Source organism: Geotrypetes seraphini, chromosome 14 (genome assembly GCF_902459505.1).
Source record: "Geotrypetes seraphini chromosome 14, aGeoSer1.1, whole genome shotgun sequence".
NCBI classification, from domain to species: domain Eukaryota; kingdom Metazoa; phylum Chordata; class Amphibia; order Gymnophiona; family Dermophiidae; genus Geotrypetes; species Geotrypetes seraphini.
The window spans coordinates 76,909,247-76,932,146 of NC_047097.1; the positions used below are offsets into that span (position 1 = coordinate 76,909,247).

Here is a 22,900-nt window from a genome sequence, read left to right on the forward strand (position 1 = left end):
TGAGCCTTCCAAAACCTGCTTGACCTAACTGTACTCTACACCAATAACTCTTATGTCTGCAAGTGTCGCCTACATTTAGGTAAGGTGGGATTTAGTGAATTTGTAAGGCTCACATATTCCACTATAAATATAGTAGTTATAGTGGGATATGGGCCTGAGTCCCTATCTTTATGGTTGACTACACCACCCACTAGGCTACCTGAGGAACCTACTTGCTGCTCTACTAGGACAGGCCATAACATCTGAAGCTCTCATATAGGCTGGTGCTTGCTGTTTCATTCACACCTTTGGAGGTTGGGAGGGAGTCCGTGACTACTGGGGGAGTATGTGGGGGGGGTCATCCCTCCAATGATCATCTGGCCAGCTTGGGCACCTTTTTGGTACTTAATTCATTATTAAAACAGGTCTAGCCCCAGACTTCCAAATTGTGCCCTGAACATATTCTTAAATGTTTGATTATGGCAAAAAAAACATCCAATGAGTATAGGAGTATATCCAATGAACCTTCCTGTGATTTTACTGTACCACAAAATTTCTGCACATGATTCAAACGATTATCATCTAATATAATAAAATGCTAGGCCGCGCATGCGCACTCAAAAGTCGTGTTCCCTGATCTGTCGTGGAAACACGAGTGCGCATGCGCGCCAATCAAGCTTCCCTGCTCTCCACCTCACAATACGGAAGTTTCTTTACACGCTGACGATCGCCTCCACAAGCCTGCTCCCAGCCAGCCGACGATCGCCTCCACAAGCCGGGACTGGGGTACAAAGAGCGCCTCCTCCCCCCCCCCTCGGGACGAACCGAAAAACTGACCCCGCCGCCCGGGACTCGAGTCCTTTGCCACCCCACCCTTCCCTTCCCTTCCCGCGGACCCGACTACGAACCTTGCGATTCCAGCGTGTGCAGCAGTCTTCACACGCTGCTTCGGGCCCTTCTACTGCCCTGATTTGCTCTGCCGCGTCTCTGATGATGTCATCAGGGACGTGCCAGAGTAAATCAGGGCAGTAGAAGGAATCACCAGCTTTGTAGTCGGGACCGCAGGAAGGGAAAGGGGGGTAGAGGAAACGCTAATGCTGCTGCACAGGGCACTCGTTAATGTAATGGGCTTGCTTTCGGGAGGGGGTAGGGAGACAGAAGGGGGCCACGGAGAGACAGTCAGGCATGGAACAACAGATAAATACAGGTAGGCAGGGGGCCAGGGAGAAAGACAGAGAGACATACAGAAAGAAAGACAGGGGGCCAGGGAGAGAGACAGACATAAAGAAAGACAAACAGACAGGGGGCCAGAGAGACAACAGATAAATACAGGTAGGCAGGGGGGCCAGGGAGAAAGACAGAGAAACATACAGAAAGAAAGACAGGGGGCCAGGGAGACAGATAGAATAAACACAGACAGACAGCAGAGAAAGAGAGAAAGAAACGTCCCCCCCCCAGACAAACACTAGCCAAGGATAGAGAGAGAGAAAGAAAGAATGACAGACAGGGGGCCAGAGAGACAGACAGAAAGAAAGACAGACAGACATCTATTCTAGCACCCATTAATTTAATGGGCTTAAAGACTAGTATATTATATAAGCATAAAAAGCTTTAAAATATATTATTCAGTGCAAAGTGCTCAGACCCACAACCTTCTTGCTTTAATAATAAAGATAAGCAGAGGCTGCCATCGGGACCATCATAGCACTCTTCCAGTCCCATACAACTCCCTTTAACATTATCAAACTATTATCATAAAAATCAACTTAGCTGTGGGGCGGCTCTTCAAGATTGTGCTTCTCTGCTTATCTGAAATGTGCAATCCATCGACTCGAGTTTAGCTTAAGAGACGCTTAGTCAGGAGGGAGCTTGCTGTAACTAAAAATACAAACTTCCTTCCTTCCTGATGAAGCATCTCTTAAGTGAAACTCGAGTTGAGGGGTTGCTGATATTGAAATTGAATGGGATTGCACATTTCAGATAAACAGAGAGGAGAACGATCTTGAAGAGTCTTCCCGCAGCTAAGTTGAATTTTATGATGATAATGTTAAAGGGAGTGGTACGGGACTGGAAGAGTACTATGATGGTCCCGATGGCAGCCTTTGCATATCTTTATTATTAAAGCACTAAGGTTGTGGGTATGAGCACTTTGTACTGAATAATATATTTTAAAGCTTTATATGCTTATATAATAAGAGATGATAATTGTTTGAATCCTGTACAAAAATTTTTGTGGTACAAAAAAACATCCAAGTCATAAGTTTGCCCTAGTCCTACCCATACTATGCCTCTAACACGCCCCCTTGAGATTTAGATGACAACTGATATCCATCCAGAATCTAAATTTCAAAAGTAGTGAATTGGAAGGGTTTGGCAAAAAAAAAATGTCCATTTGCCCCTTTATGCCATTTTGGACTTTTTCCTTTTTGGAAAATGAGCCCCATAAACTCTTTTTTAAATCTGTTCTCTGTTAATTAGTTGCTGTTTAACTTTCATACATTCTTCTTTATAGGTTCTTAAACTGAAAGGCCAAGTTCTGTCTGTTATGTATCGTTTTCGCACCAAGAATCGGGAGTGGATGCTGATTCGAACAAGCAGTTTCACCTTCCAGAATCCGTATTCAGATGAGATTGAATACATTATATGCACTAATACCAATGTGAAGTATGTGCTATTTACTTGCTCTGAAATTCAAGATTATAATTTTATAAATGTTAAATAAATCATTAAAGTTCTTAGTGTAACTTGTTATAGCCTTCACTGAGTTTGTATAGTTACAGTTGCAAAATTACTGCCTGGACTTCCCACAGCAGTCTTGGCAGCCTGTGAAACAGAGCAGTGGCATGGGGCAGGAACAGGTGGCATTTGTTCCTGCCCCCAAAGAGGCCACTAATCCACCAGAGCTTCCTAAGGTAGGCACAGGGTGAGTGATCGGTGGGATGAGGGGGCAGAGAGTGATCATGGAGGAGGGGGATGGAGAATGAGTAGGGGGGCTCTTTGGGTGTGGGGGATTCATTTTGGTTTCTGCTGAAACTAGGGTTACCATATAGCTCCAGAAAAAGGAAGACGGATTGAGACATCCAGGTTTTACTTACATTGCTTTCAGTGGATGTAAAACCCGGATGTCTCAATCCATCCTCCTTTTTCTGGAGCCATTTGGTAACTCTAGCTGAAACTGAGTGGCCTATTTTGGTCATAGATTCTGTTTTGGCAGAACCCATAGATCCTGGATTTAGTCAGACCTCTTGACTGCATAAATAGTAGTCCTAACTTTGGCTGTTTAGCTATGTGGATAGTGGCACTGAATAATAGTCAGGATCCACATAGCTTCAGATACCAACCTGAAATGTGCAATCATCTGTCCCTCCCTCCCACCTCGCTGAACATCCACAAAACTTCTTCTGAACCTCCTTCCTCCCCCAAACATCCACATTCACTGTCCTTACTTGGATTCCATGATTCTGTCCTCTCCTAGTTTGCCTCCTACCTCTCCCATCACACGTTTAGTGTATTTTCTGGTGGATCCTCCTTTGCTGCTATCCCACTAGCAGTTGGTATGCGCCAGGTTTCTGTCTTAGAACCTCTTCTCTTTCCTCGGTGCCCTGATTTCCCCTCATGGCTTCCAGTATCACCTATATGCTGATGATTCCTAGATCTGACCTCTCAACACCCGAGATTTCACCTAAAATCCAAGAAAAAGTTTCAACCTGTTTGTCTGATATTGCTGCCTGAATGTCCCACCACTTCCTAAACCCTCTACCCTGCTCCCTCCCATTCACCATCTGTCTATACCCTCATAACCTCAAGCTAGGACTACTGCAATTTACTTCTGACAGGTCTCCTGCTAAACTGTCTCTCCACCTACAATCTGTACAAAGGTCTGCTTCACGACTTATCTTCTGCCAACCTCGCTATACTCACCTTAACCCTCTCCTCAAATCACTTTACTGGCTCCCTATCCAACTATGCATACAGTTCAAACTCCTATTACTAATCTACAAGTGTGTTTACTGTTTGTGATCCCCTTCTTAATCATTCCTTTTATTTTGTTCACCCTTTTCGCTGCTGCCGCACATTGCGCGGACGGCTTCATCGACTTGTCGACCAGTACTCCCAAGTCTCTTTCCTGGGGGTCTCTCCAAGTACCGCCCTGGACATCCTGTATTCGTGTATGAGATTTTTGTTACCGACATGCATCACCTTACACTTATCCACGTTACACTTATCCACCTTACACTTATCCACGTTGCCATGTTGCTGCCCATTTCTCGAGTGTGGTTATGTCACGTTGCAGATCTTCGCAATCCCACTGTGTCTTCACTACTCTCAATAACTTCGTATCATCTGCAAATTTAATCTCTTCGCTCGTCATATCAATTTCCAGATCGTTTATAAATATGTTGAAAAGCATGGGTCCAAACACCGAGCCATGCGGTACCCCACTCGTGAGGCTTTCCCAGTCCGAGTTATTGTTCATTTACCACCACTCTCTGTTTCCTATCCGCCAACCAGTTTTTAATCCACGTGAGTATTTCACCCTCAATTCCATGGCTCGTGATTTTTTGAAGTAGTTGTTCATGTGTGGGACCTTGTCGAATGCCTTCTGAAAATCCAGATATACAGTGTCGACTGGGTCACCCTTGTCTATCTGCCTGTTTACTCCCTTGAAGAAGTGCAGCAAGTTCGTCAAGCATGATCTTCCTTTGCTGAAGCTTTGCTGGTTGGTCCTCATCAGATTGTGTCCGTCTAAGTGATCAATGATACGGTCCTTTATCAGCGCCTCTACCATCTTTTCCGGTACCGAGGTCAGACTCACCGGTCTGTAGTTATCCGGTTCTCCCCTCGAACCTTTCTTGAAGATCGTTGTAACATTCGCCACTTTCCAGTCTTCCGGAATCCTTCCCGATTTGATCGACAGATTGGCTATTAGTTGGAGCAGTTCAGCTATAGCCCCTTTCAGTTCCTTGATGACCCTTGGATGGGTACCATCCGGTTCTGGGGATTTATCGATTTTTGAGCTTATCAATCTGTCTGCATACCTCTACTAGACTGACCGTCAACCCTGTCAGTTTCCCGTCTTCGTTTCCTGAGTATAGCCTGTCGCCTTCCGGTATGTTGCATATATCCTCTTCGGTAAATACAGATGCAAAAAAATGTGTTTAGTTTGTCAGCGATGGCTTTGTCCTCCTTTAGCACTCCCTTTATTCCATGGTCATCCAACGGCCCCACCGCTTCCTTCGAGGGTCGTTTCCACTTAATATATCGAAAAAATGGGCTTGAAGTTTTTTGCCTCCTTGGCTATTTTTTCTTCATAGTCTCTTTTGGCCCCTCTTACTGCCTTATGGCACCTGCTTTGATGTTGTTTGTGCTTTTTCCAGTTTTCGTCCTTTTTTGACCTTTCCATTCCTTAAACAAAGTTTTCTTGTCTCTGATCGCTTCCTTCACCGCTACAGTGAGCCACACCGGTTCCTTGTTCTTTTTCCTCTTGGATCCCTTGTTGATATGTAGTATATATAGATTTTGCGCCTCGGTGACTGTGTCTTTAAAAAGGGATCATGCTTGCTCTAGAGATTTTACAGTGCTTATCCTCTTTTTAATCTTCTTCCCCACCATAAGTCTCATCGCTTCATAATTTCCTTTTCGGAAGTTCAGTGCCGTAGCCGTCGTTCTGGATCGTTGTTTTGCCCCTGTGTCCAGGTTGAAGCAGATCATATAGTGATCACTGCTTCCCAGCGTCCCTTCTACTTCTACTCCTTGCGCCGGTCCTCATAGTCCATTTAGAATTAAGTCCAGAATTGTATTTCCTCTCATATTTTCCTTGACAAGTTGTTCCAGGAAGCAATCACCTACAGCATCCAGGAACTTGGTCTCCCTACTGCAGCCGGAGGTGCCTAGGTTCCAGTCTATCCCTGGATAATTGAAGTCGCCCATGATAACTGTGTTGCCTCCCTTGCAGTTGCGTTTAATCTCGTCTGTCATTTCTCCATCAGTTTCTTCGGACTGTCTTGGGGGTTGGTAGTAGATGCCGATCTTTGTTTCCGTTCCATTTATTCCCGGAATTTTGGCCCATAGAGTCTACCTTATTTTTCATTTCCGGCGTGTTCTCTCCCTCTTTGATGTATAGGGCAATACCCCCACCTTTTTGACCTACTCTGTCTCTGCAGTATAGCGTGTATCCCAGTAGCACAGTATCCCAGATGTTTTCCTCATTCCACAATGTTTCCTTGATGCCGATGATGTCAAAGTTATCTTTTTGTGCCATAGCTTCCAATTCCCCCATCTTATTCCTTAGGCTCCTTACGTTCGTATACATACACTTGAGTTTGCCTGTTACTTTCTTGCATTTCCTTCCCTCTTATGTCCATTTCAATCCGTCAGGATTTCTGTCTTGCCTATAATCCAGTGAGTCTTCCCCGCTATCTTTCTGCACGATATCCTCTGGGTATACCGTTTCCCGAACCATCAACTCTTGGTCGACTATCAGCTTGCCCCGTCTTCCTAGTTTAAAAACTTCTCAATTTCTCTCTTGATGTTGCTTGCAATTAGCCTCGTTCCGTCTCCGCTGAGATGGAGTCCATCCTTCCTGTATAGCTTGCTCTTCCCCCCAGAACATCATCCAGTTGTGCATGAAGTGGAATCCTTCCTCACACCAGCGCCTCATCCATGTGTTGATTGCTTGCAGCTCCGTCTGCCTCTTCTCGTTGGCCCTGGGTACCGGCAGGATCTCTACCCTCAGCGATCTAGTCTTCAGCTTCCCTCCTAGCATCCGGAACTGGTCCTTCAGGCCTTCTCTGCTGTAGTTCCTGTTGCTCACGTTGTTTGTCCCCACGTGGATCACCAACGCCGTATCTTCCTCTTCCATGCTGTTGATGATCCTGTCGATGCGGCTCACTATATCTTCTATTTTGGCTTCGGGTAGGCAGGTCACCAGCCGATCCAGTCTTCCTCCTGCTATGTGGCTGTCGATTTGTCTGATGATGGAGTTCCCCACGATGACCGCTGTCCTCTCTATCTTCTCTTGTCTCTCCAGCCGCAGGTCCGTGTCCCTGGTGTATGTCCATCTTTCCAGCTGAAGGTCCATGTCCTCTGCGCACTTCCATCTTCCCTCATCCTGATGTTAGCTTGCACCAGACTCGTCTTCCTGTGGGTTCCCTCTGCTGCTTCCAGGTCTTGCTGCTGTGTCACCCATTTCTTCCTTGTGGTTGTCCTCCAGGTGGTCCTTACTCACTGTAGGTGTATCTTGGCAGTTTCACAGTTGCTGGTGATTCTCCACAGCCTCCCTGTATGCCTCCTCAATGAACTTCTCTAACTTCCGGACTTCTTCCTCTGTCTTGAAGTTTTCTGCCTCTCTGTCTTCCTTCTCCACTTCTCAAAGTGCTTCTAATTCCAGTATTCTGCCTTCCAGGAGTCTGTCTTGTTTCTTCAGGCCCTCAAGTTCCTCGCACCTAGTGCATACATAAGACCGCCTCCCAGAGGAGAGGTACTCATACATATGGCAAATGATGCAGAAAACTGGGTAGCTCAACTTCCTGCTTCTGTCTACTGCTTCCATTGCTTCTGTCTACTGCTTCCATTACACTTCTCCCTGTTTCTTTATGTAGCATCCTTGGTGTTACTGTGAGGTCCCTCTCCTGATTTTAAACCTGCTACCCTTGCTTGCTTGTTGCTTGTGTCACATGTTGAAGTCTTCATTTGAAGAGCTTATGATTTCATCTCTACGGCACATTACTTAGGCAGTAGTCTTCCCCAATATTCACATATGCTGATGACATCTTCATCTCATTAGAAGTAGTCCCAATGCTGATCAACTTTGAATCAAATATTAACTCTTGCATTTCCAGATTACAAGCCTGGGCTGCATCTGTTCAAATGAAGCTCAATGTGGCAAAACCAAAATTATTGTGGTTTGGCCCGAAAATTGATCTTTTAGCTTCTTCGATTAACTTTGAGTTCTGGAGATCTTATGAAGATAGATTTTTCATCTAGGGTATTGATTATTTTGTTCGAATCTTCCCTTTCCTTTCCAAGTCAGATGATTCATCTTTTAAAAAAATGTTTCTTTAGTCTTCGAATGTTACGGAAGGTGCGTCAACTATTCTCTAAGCAACATTTTGCTGTATTGGTTCAAGCCATCATTTTGGCTCAGTTAGGTTATTGCAATTCTATTTACATTTGCTTGAGTAAAGGAAATATCAACCAGTTACAATTGATTCAGAATATGGCAGCCAAATTGATTTTTGGAAAAAGGAAATTTGATCATGTATTTCCATTACTGAGAAATCTTCACTGGCTCCCTGTTCATCTTAGAATTCGATTGAAATGCGCTTGTATGATATTCAAAATTATTCATGGTCTATTTTTATCTATAGTCCCTCTAACATGGAATTCTCTTTGGTCTTTTGTTTCAAGGAATTCTCAGAAGTACAAACTTTCATTTCCTTAAATGAAAAGGATAAAGCTTGTTGGTAATATCTCTAGCTTCTTTTCATATAGGTTTACAACAATTTGTAATGAAAGTCTTAATTATATTAGAACTCTTTTTTCTCTTTTCAGATTTTTGTAAATCGATGAAAACTATGCTACTTCAACAGTTTTTGGGAAATGGTATTAAGGAGTGTTAATTGTCTTTTGTTTAGTAATTCAAATGTTAGTTAAACTGATTTCCCTTTTTATTGAAGTCTTATGTAAACCAAGCCAAGCCACTACTTCAGGAGATGATAAGGTATATAAATCTAAGGCTTAGATTAGATTAGATCAGATCCAGTGGATTATGATCTCTAATACACGATCCACTTAACTCAATATTTCCTCAAGATAGAGTTGTTCTTACTCATCTCATCTTCGTACTAGAGATAGTCTCCAATTTTCATCTCAGCCACTTTATAGAAGTGCCAAACTTCTCCGGTTCACATTGTCTCCCTGGGAGAATTGTATTTCACTTATTGGACTGTAAACCTGCTTTGGCTTGCCGCCTACATTGAACTATGCATTTCCAAATTACAAGTCGTTTGTTACTGTCCTTTAATATCAACAGACTAGGACCTTTGGTAATCAAGAACACCATCTCTCCATAGTCAACGGACTGCATAATATGCTGCTCGGGTTGGGTTGCCACTGAGCAGTAGTGCTCCAAGGCCTGAAATAATAACGATAGCAACCTTAGTAGTTTACTCTATTTCTCTTCCATTATGGACATTTATGAAACAGACTCTTAAGTCCCTATTCCATACTTTCACATAAAACCAAACTAACACAATCAGAAATTACCCAAGCATCACCTGCAACTACTACATATGTACCTCCAATATCATGACAACTTAGATGTAATCCTTAGGAACTCAAAGAAATGTATAAACTACTCCCTAAATACTTCTAATCTCCGAACAATCTATTTGTAATCCGCCTTGAACCGCAAGGTAATGGCGGAATAGAAATCCCTAATGTAATGTAATGTAATTTCTCTCTAAAGTCTAATTCCTGATGGGATAGTCGGTTCTCCAGCTTCCCTCCATCCTATTTGCAGTAGCTAGGGAGTCCCTTCTGTGAGAATATGCACATATTCTGCAATAGGTGTTATCCAGGGACAGCAGGCAGATATTCTTACAACCCTCCCTCTTCCCCTAATTGGCTTCTTAGCTTGTTTACTGAACTGATAGTCCTGCAAACCAACGATGGGTGAGAAGACACTTGCACATGCACAATACAGGCAGTCTTGAAACTTCTAGGAAGTTAAAGTGACAGTACACTTCTGCACTGTCCATACTGGACTCTGTAGATGATGTCACCCATCTGTGAGATTATCTGCCTGCTATCCCTGGATAACACCTGTTACAGGTAAGTAACTGTGCTTATCTGCTGTTCAGAGCTTGTTGACTCTGTAATATAGCATATTTTTGAGCAGTGGGCTCTGACTAGCTACTGAACTTTTCTCCTTATTTCACCAACTTTATTTCAGAATAGTGTTTGTGCTCTCGGTGTATTTATTATGTTTTATAAAATATGTACATACCTTGCAACTCCACCACAGTTCAATCCAAACTGTGGCCTCACAAACACCTACATATAGATTGCATAACAAGGAGATAGTATGTTATATTATCTGTTTGCTTCTTATACATCTATGCCACCACACAATTTATAATATTCATTTTCCACAAATTAAACATGCTATATACATTGAAAATACTCAGTAAAATTAGCCCTTGAAGTGACAGAAATTTCAGTTCCCCAAACTCATGTATCTAGAGCCAAGGTAAAATAAATCTGTTATAATATCATGTTGTTTTATGTTTATGTTTGAAGACAACTTCAGCAACAGCAGGCGGAACTGGAAGTTCAGCAGAGGGATGGTCTGTCTTCTTATGACATGTCTCAGGTATTACGGCTCTTTTACAATGCTCTCTTCTGAATCAGAAGATCTTTATTCTGCAATATATACCAAGGAAGCAGAGTATGAATAGCAGATCACTTTTAGGATTCCCAACTTTTGTAAGGGGAAAAATTATCTGCTTTGAGCCCAAGGACAGAGAAGGGTCTGTTATGTAAAAATTACTGTCATGAATATAATCTACTACTTTAATAAATAAATAACATCAACTAGACATCAACTAGATGTCATTCCTGAGACATACAAGAGTCATTTCATAAATAATGCACAGATTGACAACACTGGGGAGTGGATGATTAAACCTTGTTTCACTTTCACTTCAGTGCTTGAAGCAGCAGGACGTGTGCTTAGGAGCTCTGTAGTGTACATAGTGTGGCTGTGACAAGTGTGGGACATGGAGGCTGCAGGTATCTCGGGCACTGTGTCTGTTGATGATCAGAGGTCGTTCATTAAGATTGAAACTCTAACATAGAAACATAGAAATAGACGGCAGATAAGGGCCACGGCCCATCCAGTCTGCCCACCTAATGGCCCTCCCCTACCATTACCCAGTGAATAGACCCCACGTGTCGATCCCATTTGGCCTTAAAATCAGGCATGCTGCTGGCCTCAATCACCCGAAGTGGAAGACGATTCTAGCGATCAACCACCCTTTCAGTGAAAAAGAATTTCCTGCTGTCACCGCGCAGTTTCCCGCCCCTGATTTTCCACAGATGCCCCCTTATTAAAGTGGGACCCTTGAAAAAGAAGATATCTTCCTTCGCCTCAATGCGGCTTGTGAGATACTTGAACGTCTCGATCATGTCTCCCCTCTCTCTGCGCTCCTCGAGCGAGTATAGCTGTAGTTTATCTAGCCATTCTTCGTACGGGAGATCCTTAAGTCCCGAGACCATCCGGGTGGCCATTCTCTGGACCGACTCCAGTCTCAGCACATCCTTGCGATAATGCAGCCTCCAGAATTGCACACAGTATTCCAGGTGGGGCCTCCCAATGGATCTATATAATGGCATAATGACATCAGGCTTACGGCTGACGAAACCCCTGCGTATGCAACCTATGATTTGTCTTGCCTTGGATGAAGCTTGCTCTACTTGATTGACAGCCTTCATGTCCTCACTGACAATCACCCCTAAGTCTCGTTCTGCTACCGTTCTTGTTAGGATCTCGCCATTAAGGGTATAAGTCTTGCATGGATTATGGCTGCCCAGGTGCCTAACTTTGCATTTTTTGGCATTGAAGCTGAGTTGCCAGGTCCTAGACCAGCACTTCAGTAGGAGTAGGTCGTGCATCATGCTGTCGGGCATTGAATTTTTGTCCATTGTACTTTTGCCCACTACATTGCTTAGTTTGGCGTCATCGGCGAATAATGTTATCTTACCTCGGAGCCCTTCTGCCAAGTCTCTTATAAAGATGTTGAATAGGATATGGCCCAAGACCGAGCCATGGGGCACTCCACTGATCACCTCCACCATTTCGGAGGGGGTGCCGTTCACCACTACCCTTTGAAGCCTACCTCCAAGCCAGTTCCCAACCCATTTTGTCAATGTGTCGCCCAATCCTATAGAACTCATCTTGCTTAGCAACCTGAGGTGTGGTACGCTATCGAATGCTTTGCTAAAGTCCAGGTATACGATGTCCAGGGACTCCCCAACATCCAGCTTCCCCGTCACCCAGTCAAAGAAGCTGATCAGGTTGGATTGGCAGGATCTCCCCTTAGTAAATCCATGTTGATGGGGATCCTTTAGATTCTCCTCATTCAGGATCGTATCCAATTGGCGTTTGATTAGAGTTTCCATTAATTTGCTCACTAATGATGTGAGACTCACTGGTCTGTAATTTGCTGCCTCTATCTTAGCGCCCTTCTTGTGGAGTGGAATAACGTTAGCCGTCTTCCAGTCCAACGGGACGCTGCCTGTACTAAGGGAGAGGTTGAAGAGTGCGGACAGTGGTTCCGCCAAGACATCACTCAACTCCCTGAGCACCCTGGGGTGTAGGTTGTCAGGTCCCATTGCCTTGTTAACCTTGAGCTTTGATAGCTCACCGTAGACACTGCTGGGTGTAAACTCGAAATTACTAAACGGGTCAACCATCTTGTCTGTAGCTGAGGGCCGAGCCCCGGCGCCTCTCGGGTTAAGACTGAGCAGAAGTATTCATTTAACAGTTGGGCTTTTTCCGAGTCTTTTTCCACATAGTCTCCATCTGGTTTCCTAAGACGTACTATCCCGCCTGAGTTTTTACTTCTGTCACTGATATACCTGAAGAAGAATTTATCTCCCTTCTGGATGTTCTTCGCTAGAGACTCCTCCATGTGGAATTTAGCCTCCCTAACTGTTGTTTGGACGGCTTTTGACTTGGTCAGATAGTCTGCTCTAGGGTCCTGAGCCTTCCAACTGACTCAGTGTAGTCTCGTCGGGTGGGGGGAGGGGCGGAGTGCGCTCCCACGCCAGCAAGCCTTCCTGCCTGCTCTTGGGTCCAGCGATGTCGGCCCTGGCAGTCCCGGCGGAGGGGCGGAGTGCGCTCCCACGCCGGCAAGCCTCCCTGCCTGCTTCTGGGTCCAGCGATGTGGCCAAAGTGAGTTTCAAACGAAAAACAAGAAGTAAACAGAAACTAACAGAAACACGGGTGCTGAGAGACTTCCTGAGCTTTCCAACTGGCTCAGTGTAGTCTCGTCGGGTGGGGGGAGGGGCAGAGTGTGCTCCCACGCCGGCTAGCCTCCCTGCCTGCTCCTGGGTCCAGCGATGTGGCCAAAGTGAGTTTCAAATGAAAAACAAGAAGTAAACAGAAACTAACAGAAACACGGGTGCTGAGAGACTTCCTGAGCCTTCCAACTGGCTCAGTGTAGTCTCGTCAGGTGGGGGGAAGGGTGGACTGCGCTCCGATGCCGGCAAGCCTCCCTGCCTGCTCCTGGGTCCAGCGATGTCGGCCCTGTGCAGTCCCGTCGGAGGGGAAGGGGCGGAGTGCGCTCCCATCCTGGCAAGCCTCCCTGCCTGTTCCTGGGTCCAGTGATGTGGCCAAATAAAGAAAATAGTGTGCATTATTTATAAAATGACCCTCGTATATTTATAATACTTTGCTAGGGAAATCAAAAATGGTAATCTGTGAGGATCGCTATAAATTAAATTCAGTACTCACAGCTCTAATAATATTCAATAAATAATTAATAAATAAATATAAAGTGCTCAGACCCAAACCATAAAGATGTTTGTGATAACTACAAACTTATGGCTGTCTTATGGGACCATCATTGCGCTTTATTGTCCCATACCACTCACATCATTTACTATTGACAACATGCCATAAAAAGCAATAATATAATAATCACTTATCTGTTTGAATGAGTGGTTGATGATTATTGAGGCAGCCAAAGAGTCACTAAAGTGCCAGTGCAATGAAGAGTGCTGAAATAGATCATTAGCCAGATGACCCCCCCGACACGAGTTTCAGTAACCCTTCCTCAGGAGGGGACACTAAAAATAGATATAAAAACAAAACAATCTATGTGATATTTTAAAACCTTATATAACTAACTATAAAGTTATCACTCCAAATTCCTTATATTTCTTCAATAACTTCTCTTTTAATACTTTATATTAAATATCTAAATTCATTCACATACCCTGAATAGGCCTTGATCAACTCGGACAACATGAAGGTAAAGACTAAAGCTGGAGCGGCCTTGACTACTCCTCAATTTATATTGCCAGCCTAACACCTCCCCCATAATGACATCATCAGGAAGGATAGACTATTACAAAAGAAAGGGGGAACCTTTAATTTAAAATTTATAATTGAAACCAGTCAATTCCTTAAGCAATAAAAATTTGGACATATCACCTTCAAAATTTCTCATGTGATATAATACTGTATATTTTAAAGAATCAATGGATGGGCTAATTGCTTGCAAATGACTGACTAACGGAGCTGATATTCTGCCTTTTCTAATGTTACTCAAATGTTCAATGATTCTCACTTTGATTTTTCTGATAGTATGAGGTGGTGGAGAGTAAAACTGTGACTGAGTTCAAAGAAGCGTGGGATGAACCCAGAAGATTTAGAATCAGAAAATAATATTAAAGATTGAACTAGGCCAGTTACTGGGCAGACTTGTACGGTCTGTGTCTGTGCATGGCCGTTTGGAGGAGGATGGGCAGGGGAGGGCTTCAATGGCTGGGAGGGTGTAGATGGGCTGGAGTAAGTCTTAACAGAGATTTCGGCAGTTGGAACCCAAGCACAGTACCGGGTAAAGCTTTGGATTCTCGTCCAGAAATAGCTAAGAAGAAAACAGATTGCAACATGGAATCGTTATGGGTAGAAATTCTATATGTTAAAAAGAAAGAGAATAGTGGAGAGGCTTTACTATCTCCCTGGCCACAATGAACAGATAGAGGAGCCGATGCAATGCAAGTGCGGCTTTATTGCAGAAATCTGTGTGTGTGGAGGAAAGAAAGATCACTTAACTGTTAAATATGAAATGTCTCACTAAGGGCCCCTTTTACAAAGGCCATTCAGTTCCTATGGGCCTTAATGCATTTACTGAACGCTACTGCAGCTTTGTAAAAAGGGCTTTAAATCTGTTTCAAAAAGCATTTGGAGGTTGCATCAACATAGGCATTTACATAACTTTTAAGTTTGAGCAATTTAAATATATTGAGCAGGCTTATGTGCTTTCAGTATTCAATTTTTGTAACATCATTTACATAGTGTGTCCAAGAAATTTGAGGAATCAATTACATGTTATGTTAAAAGCTTTATTTATTTAATAAATTTATATACCGCCTTAAATCTAGGCAGTTTCCAATATCAAATACATCACGGGCCGCATTGAGGTGGAGGAAGAAATCTTTTTTCTTACGGGTCCCACGGCGACAAGAGGGCATCCGCTAAAACTTAAGGGAGGAAGATTTCACGGTGACATTAGGAAATACTTCTTCACCGAAAGGGTGATTGATTGATGGAATGGTCTTCCATGCCAGGTAGTCGAAGCCAGTAACCTGCTCGAATTCAAGAGACGGGACGAATAGGTGGGGTTGCTGCAGAGTTATACTTAAAAGATAGACTCTCAAATGAGGGAGGGTTCTTGAGTGGACAGACTTGTTGGGCCACCGGCCCTTTTCTGCCGTCATACTCTATGTTTCTATGTTACCTGCGTACGTTCTGGTTCAGCAGGAACTTGTCTAATTTTGTCTTGAATCCCTGGAGGGTGTTTTCCCCTATGACAGACTCCGGCAAAGCGTTCCAGTTTTCTACCACTCTCTGGGTGAAGAAGAACTTCCTTATGTTCGTAAGGAATCTATCCCCTTTCAATTTTAGAGGGTGCCTTCTCGTTCTTCCTACCTTGGAGAGGGTGAACAACCTGCCCTTATCTACTAAGTCTATTCCCTTCAGTACCTTGAATGTTTCGATCATGTCCCATCTCAATCTCCTCTGTTCGAGGGAGAAGAGGCCCAGTTTCTCTAATCTTTTGCTGTACGGCAACTCCTCCAGTCCCTTAACCATCTTAGTCGCTCTTCTCTGGACCCTTTCGAGTAGTATCGTGTCCTTCTTCATGTATGGCGACCAGTGCTGGATGCAGTACTCCAAGTGAGGGCGCACCATGGGACGGTACAGTGGCATTATAACCCTCTCCGATCTATTCGTGATCCCTTTCTTTACCATTCCTAGCATTCTGTTAGCCCTTTTTGCCGCCGCCGCCGCACATTACGCGGATGGCTTCATCAACTTGTCAATCAGAACTCCCAAGTCTCTTTCCTGGGAGGTCTCTCCAAGTACCGCCCTGGACATCCTATATTCGGGCATGAGATTTTTGTTATCTACATGCATCACTTTACACTTATCCACGTTGAACCTCATCTGCGATGTTGATGCCCATTCCTCGAGCCTGATTATGTCACGTTGCAGATCTTTGCAATCCCCCTGCGTCTTCACTACTCTGAATAAGTTTGTATCGTCCGCAAATTTAATCACCTGACTCGTCGTACTAATGTCCAGATTGTTTATAAAGATGTTGAAGAGCACGGGTCCAAGAACCGAGCCCTGCGGCACCCCACTGGTGATGCTCTTCCAGTCTTGAGTATTGTCCATTTACCTCCACTTGCTGTTTCCTATGCTCCAGCCAGTTTTTAATCCACATGAGTTTCACATTCGATTCCATGGCTCGCAATTTTCCTAAGTAGTCGTTCATGAGGAACCTTGTCTGAAAATCCAGATACACAATGTCTTCCAGGTCGCCCTTGTCTATTTGTCTGTTTACTCCCTCAAAGAAGTGCAGCAAATTCGTCAAACATGATCTGCCTTTGCTAAAACCATGCTGACTGGTCCTCTTCAGCCCATGTCCGTGAAGGTGATCAATGAAACGGTCCTTTATCAGCGACTCTACCATCTTTCCCAGTACCGAAGTCAGACTCACTGGTCTGTAGTTTTCCGGATCTCCCCTTGAACCTCTCTTGAAGATCGGCATAACATTCGCCACCTTCCAGTCTTCCGGAATCTTTCCCAATTTGATCGACAAATTGGCTTATAGTTGAAGCATTTCAGCTATAGTCCCTTTCAGTTCCTTGATTACCCTCAGATGGATGTCATCCAGTCCCAGGGATTTATCGCTCTATCTATCTACACACCTCCTCTAGACTGACCGTCAATCCTGTCAGTTTTCCGTCTTTGTTTCCAGCATATAGCCTGATGGGTTCCGGTATGCTGTGTAAATCTTCTTTAGTAAATACAGACGCAAAAAATGTGTTCAGTTTGTCAGCAATTGCTTTGTCCTCCTTTAGTGCTCCCTTTATTGCATGGTCGTCCAATAGTCCCACCGCATCCTTCGCAGGTCGTTTAATCTTAATATATCAAAAGAACAGCTTGAAGTTCTTTGCCTCCTTGGCTATATTTTCCTCGTAGTCCCTTTGGCCCCTTTTACTGCCTTATGGCTCTTGCGTTGATGTTGTTTGTGCTTGTTTCAGTTTTTGTCCGTTTTTGACCTCTTCCATTCCTTAAATGAAGTTTTCTTGTCTTTGATCGCTTCCTTCACCTCTACAGTGAGCCACGCCGGTTCTTTGTTCTTTTTCCTCTTGGATCCCTTGTTGATACGCGGTATATATAAATTTTGCGCCTCGGTGTCTGTGTCCTTAAAAAGGGACCAAGCTTGCTCTAGCATTTTTACAGTGCTTATACTTATACCAGAGAGACTGAAAGAGAGTATCTCTGATATGAACTTTAAACAAAGCATCCAACTCCAAAAGAGTCCAAATGGAATCTCGTAGAATAGGATGCAGTCGGATCCGAGAAGGTAAATTAGAACTAAGCACAGAAAAAAAGAGAAAATGGGTGAAGTAATTGGCGCTCAATCTCAATCCATCTAGGAGCTAGAAGAGTATCAGAGTCGTGAAACCAGTGCCAAGCATGGCAGAGCATAAAAGCAAGATGATATTGATATAAATTTGGAAATTTAACCCCGCCAAATTGCTTACTACGTTGTAAGTGACGTTTGGCAATTTTAGGCGATTTAGATTGCCACAAAAAACGAGATAGTTTAGCCTCCAAGAGCCTATAATAGGCATGAGCAAAAAAGCTAGGGATCATCATGGGTGTATAATTAATATGTGGAAGCAGCATCATTTTAACCATCTCTAAATGACCCCACCAAGTGAGGTAGAGTGGATCAATCAAGTCAAGCACCCGACACCGATTAAGAGAAATAGAATCAAAAGAAGAAGAGAAAAGAATGCCTAAATATTTAACTTTGACAGGCGTCCAGTGGAAGGAGTAGGAAGCACAATCCCGTTTTAAACAATAAACATTAAGCAGCAGGAGATTAGACTTTTCCCGATTAACTTTGTACCCTGAAATAAAAGAAAAAATGATCCAGAAGCAAAGTTAAGGCCTCGAGTGAAGAGGAAACTTCAGACAAATATATTACCATATCATCAGCATATAATGACAATTTTACTTCATTTGAACCAAATAAGATGCCATGAATAGAATCCGCATGTTGTATCCAAGTTTATCCAAGTTTATTATATAGTTTGATTAATCGCCTATTCTACATTCTAGGTGATGTACAAGATGGTTAAAAATATCTAAAATCATGGGTAACATATTACATAGACATACAGTATATCATATTAAATTAAGAAACAAAAAAAATAAAAAAATAAATAAAAAAATGTAAATACAATAGCAAGAGGTTCCAAAGCCAAATCGAATAATAGGGGAGAGAAGGGGCAGCCTTGTCTAGTAACCCATGATAATTGCAAGGCAGCAGACAACGTAGAATTAAGCTATAATCGTGAAGATGGAGAAGTGTACAACACCCGAATCAAGTCTATAAAAGGGTCAGGAAAGCCAAACCAATGCAAGATGTGAAATAGGTAAGGCCACTCCACCCGGTCGAAGGCTTTCTACGTGTCCAAAAATAACACCGCCATTGGAGTAGAAGAATGTTTAGCCATCAATATAGCATGAGTAAGTGTACGGGTATTAGACGCAGAGAAGCGAGATGGAATAAAACTGGTCTGATCAGGGTGGATAAGGCTATCTAACACTTTGACTGTTTGAGAGGCAAGAATCTTCACGTACAACTTAGTCTCTACATTTATCAGGGAAATAGGACGATAATTTTTCACCTCCGTAGGATCACGATCTGGCTTTGGAACAACTATTACTAAAGCTTCCCTAAATGTGGAAGGAAACTGCGGAGACTCCAAGAGAGCTTGAAAGAGATGTAAAAATTTAGGAATAAACCCCCCCAGAAAATTTACAAAAACTCAACAGAGAAACCATCTCCACCTGGGGATTTTTGAAGTAGCATATGAAAGAGAGCATCTACCACCTCAGCAAAAGAGAGAGAAGACACCAAAAGCTACTGCTGTTCATGTGACAAAGTCGGGTGCTGAAGAAACCGAAGAAATTCCTCAACAGGTGCAGCAGAACCTGAATGGTTAGTAGAATACAATTGTTCATAAAATCTAACAAAACAGTCAGAAATGCGGGTCGGATCCGATAACATTGCCCCTGAGGCTGATTTAATTCCAGCAATATGCTGCTTTTATTGTTTGGATTTAAGAAAAGAAGCCAAAAGTCGCCCAGATCTGATCCCCTCAGCATAATATTTAGCAGAGGCCTTGAACACAAAGGCCACAGATGCTTCTGAACACTTAGGGTTCCTTTTACAAAGGTGCGCTAGCGTTTTTAGCGCAGCACTGGATTAGTGTGCGCTACCCGAAAAACTACCGCCTGCTCAAGAGGAGGCGGTAGCGGTTAGCGCGCGCTATTCCACACGTTAAGGCCCTAATGCACCTTTGTAAAAGGAGCCCTTAGTATTATAAGAATATTTAAGTTTTAAGATCTCAGTATAAAGTTCAGGAGAATGAGAGGCTGCATGTTGCAGTTCAAGAGTTTCTAATTGGGATCTCGGAGCCAAATCTATTTTATTTTTTTTAGCAACATGAATCATTATTAAGGTAGACCTGAGGAACATCGCTGCTTATACCTGGGATCGGTTACTACATGGAATCTTGCTACTTTTTGGAATCTGTCAGGTACTTGTGGCCTGGATTGTCTGTTGTTGGCAACAAGATTCTGGGCTAGATGGACTTTTGATTTGACTAAGTATGGCGATTCTGGGCTAGATGGACTTTTGATTTGACTAAGTATGGCAATTCTGTGCTCTCGGTTTCTTATTGCCATTTTCTAGACAACTGTCAGTGCCAGCTCTGGCCTCACCTCGCCCACACACTGCCTCAGCACTATCCAGATAGTAATCAACAGCCATTACCTATTATGTGAAATGTCCTGGTAACAGAAGCAGTTATCCAGCTATTTCTCTTTGAATAATAGAACACCAGTGCTTAAATACCCGCCTATTTACCTTGGAGTCATTTTGTACTTTGAGCTCTATTAGAGACTGAAGGAAGTCCCAGTGTCACAGCACTAGGTGGGAATCCTTGTACATGTACAATAGGCTGTCTCAAAAGCTTCCAGATAATACAGGGCGGGCGAAGGAAAAAGTAGTCCACCTCTAATACCGGTGCTACGCTTTTGGAAGGAGGCCATAGCCCCTTGGTGTTGCCCCGTGTACAGTGCTCCGGTTTTATTTTGCCATCCTATTCAGTCCTTCTGTGCACATCGCGTCAGAAAGATGGTGTTCTCCCTGGAACAGCAAATAATGATTGTGGAAGGTAGGCTACTTTTCCATGGCCCACCCTGTATAAGCTAGAGAAGCTTCTTTGCAAGGGCTCTTTCGGATGAGATTTCCCATCTGTGAGGACTTGGAGCATACTGTGCACAGAGAGCATCTGCTTACAGGTAAGTAATTTGGTTTATCCCAGGACAAGCAGGCAGATATTCTTGACTGATGGGTGACGGCACCGACGGAGCCCCGGTAAGGACAATTTTAGAGTGATTGCACTCTAAGAACTTAGAAAGTTCTAGTTAGGCCGCACTGCGCGTGCGTGAGTGCCTTCCCGCCCGACGAAGGTGCGCGGTCCCCAGTTTCTTAGTTTCCGCAGAGCTAAGAAGTCGCGTGTGTCCAACGGCTGTTGGACAACTTTATTCTTTTTCGTCGCCTTCCTGCTCGCGCGTTATTTTTCTTCGTGAAATTCTTCACGTTCTTATTTTCTTTTCTTTACCAAAAAAAAAAAAGTATGTTTTTTTCGACTTTTTTCGGTCGGCCCCAGCGGGGCCTGTTGGCACCATCGAGGCCTCGGGCTTCGATTTTGCTACGGCCGTTTTTCCCTTCATGCCCCTTTCACCGGGTTTTAAGAAGTGTCAGCGGTGTGCACGCCCTATTTCTTTATCTGACCCACACAAGTGGTGCCTTCAGTGTTTGGGTCCAGACCATAGGGCAGAAACGTGCACCCGCTGTAGTTCTCTTCAAAAGAGAACTTTGAAGAATCGCCAAATTCAGCAGCGGATTCTCTTCGGTGCCGCCATGGAAGTTCCCCTGGCATCGACTCCGGCAACTTCCTCCAAGTCGACACCAGTGGTTTCGACACCGCAAGATCCATCGTCGGTGTCGCACCCTGTAGGTAAGCCAGCTAAGAAGCCATCCCCTACTGTCCTTGACCCGCCAGTCGAACATGCAGTGAGCCAAGTCCTGCAGACTGCGCGCCGGCCCCGCAAACGCTCCGCTCCCATATAAGTCACTGCCTCTTCATCGGCATCGACTTCACCTGAGCGTCGAGCTGCACCGCAGGTACCGAGCAAGAAAAAAGCGGTACCGGTTCCATCGGGACCGTCTTTGGATGAGAGAATAGCATCCATCCTCCAGGTCCAGCTTAAGGAGCAATTGCAACACCTGCTCCCGGCTCTACTAACTCCGAGCCTTCCGGTGCCGGTCCCCACTGAGCCTACGGTACCGATCGTCGACCAACCTATTTTGTCGGCATCGACGTTATCGGCACCGCTTAAATCTGCCTCTTCCATGTCCATGCCTGTTTTATCGGCAGAGCCGAAGTCTCTTCGACGTACTGCTCACTCGGCCTCTGATCCGGTACTGCTCTTTGACTCCCGTCCCGTTTTACAGTCACCGGGTACGGTGTCGATGCGTTCAGGCAAATCGGTACGCAAGACCAAGCATACCGAATCCTCTACTCCTATCTCTCAGGGACGACTTCCATCGGTACGGGACCCTGATTTATGGGATGATTCAGAGGATCCCCTCGGTACCGAGGAGGATTTTTAATCGGATGAGGCTGACCTATTGGTGCAAGATCCTGCTAGTAAGCCAGAGCACTCTTCCTTTACTAAATTCCTTCGGGAGATGTCAGACACCCTATCTCTCCCTTTGGAATCTGATTCTAAGAAGTCAAAGGCATTCTTGGATGCTTTAGACTTCGACCAACCTCCCAAATAATTTTTAAAGTTACCCCTTCATGATATCCTAAGGGAAACTTTTTATAAAAACTTGGAAACTCCTCTCACTATTCCAGGAGCTCCAAGGAAATTGGAATCGCTTTATAAAGTTATTCCTATTCCAGGGTTTGACTAACCTCAGCTTCCACACGAATCGTTGCTGGTGGAGTCAACCCTAAAAAAATCTGCAGGCTCTAGTGTGTATGCATCTGTCCCTCCTGGCAGAGAGGGCAAGACCATGGATAAATTCGGTGAACGGCTTTACCAAAATGCTATGTTGGCCAACCGTTCAGGTAACTATGCCTTCCATTTCTCCTTTTACCTGAAACATCTTATCCAGCAGATGGCCACTTTTCAAAAGTATATTCCTGACCGCAAGCTTTCTGCTTTCCAGCAATGCACTGCCAGTCTTTTGCAGCTCAAGAAGTTCATGGTCCGTTCCATCTATGACACGTTTGAACTGATATCCCCAGCTACTGCTCTCTCGGTAGCGATGAGACGTTTGGCCTGGCTCCGCGTCTCAGACCTTGATGTAAACCACCAGGACCGCCTTGCCAATGCTCCCTGCCTGGGTGATGAGCTGTTTGGAGAATCTATGGATACCACTACTCAGAAGCTTTCTGCTCATGAGACGAGGTGGGACACTTTATTGAAAAACAAAAAGAAACCCCCTCCTCCTCGTCCTTTCAG

The 22,900-nt window shown here is 44.2% G+C and overlaps 1 protein-coding gene across 5 annotated transcripts in view; it reads left to right on the forward strand.

Moving 5' to 3' along the window:
* Window positions 1–22,900, forward strand: part of ARNT2 (aryl hydrocarbon receptor nuclear translocator 2) — a 247,304-nt gene that overhangs the window by 134,580 nt on the left and 89,824 nt on the right. For all 5 annotated transcript variants that reach the window (XM_033920572.1, XM_033920576.1, XM_033920573.1 and 2 more), the window contains 2 exons: window positions 2,492–2,643; window positions 10,282–10,354. In XM_033920572.1, coding sequence (XP_033776463.1) covers window positions 2,492–2,643; window positions 10,282–10,354 — 225 coding nt within the window. The remainder of the gene's footprint in view (window positions 1–2,491; window positions 2,644–10,281; window positions 10,355–22,900) is intronic.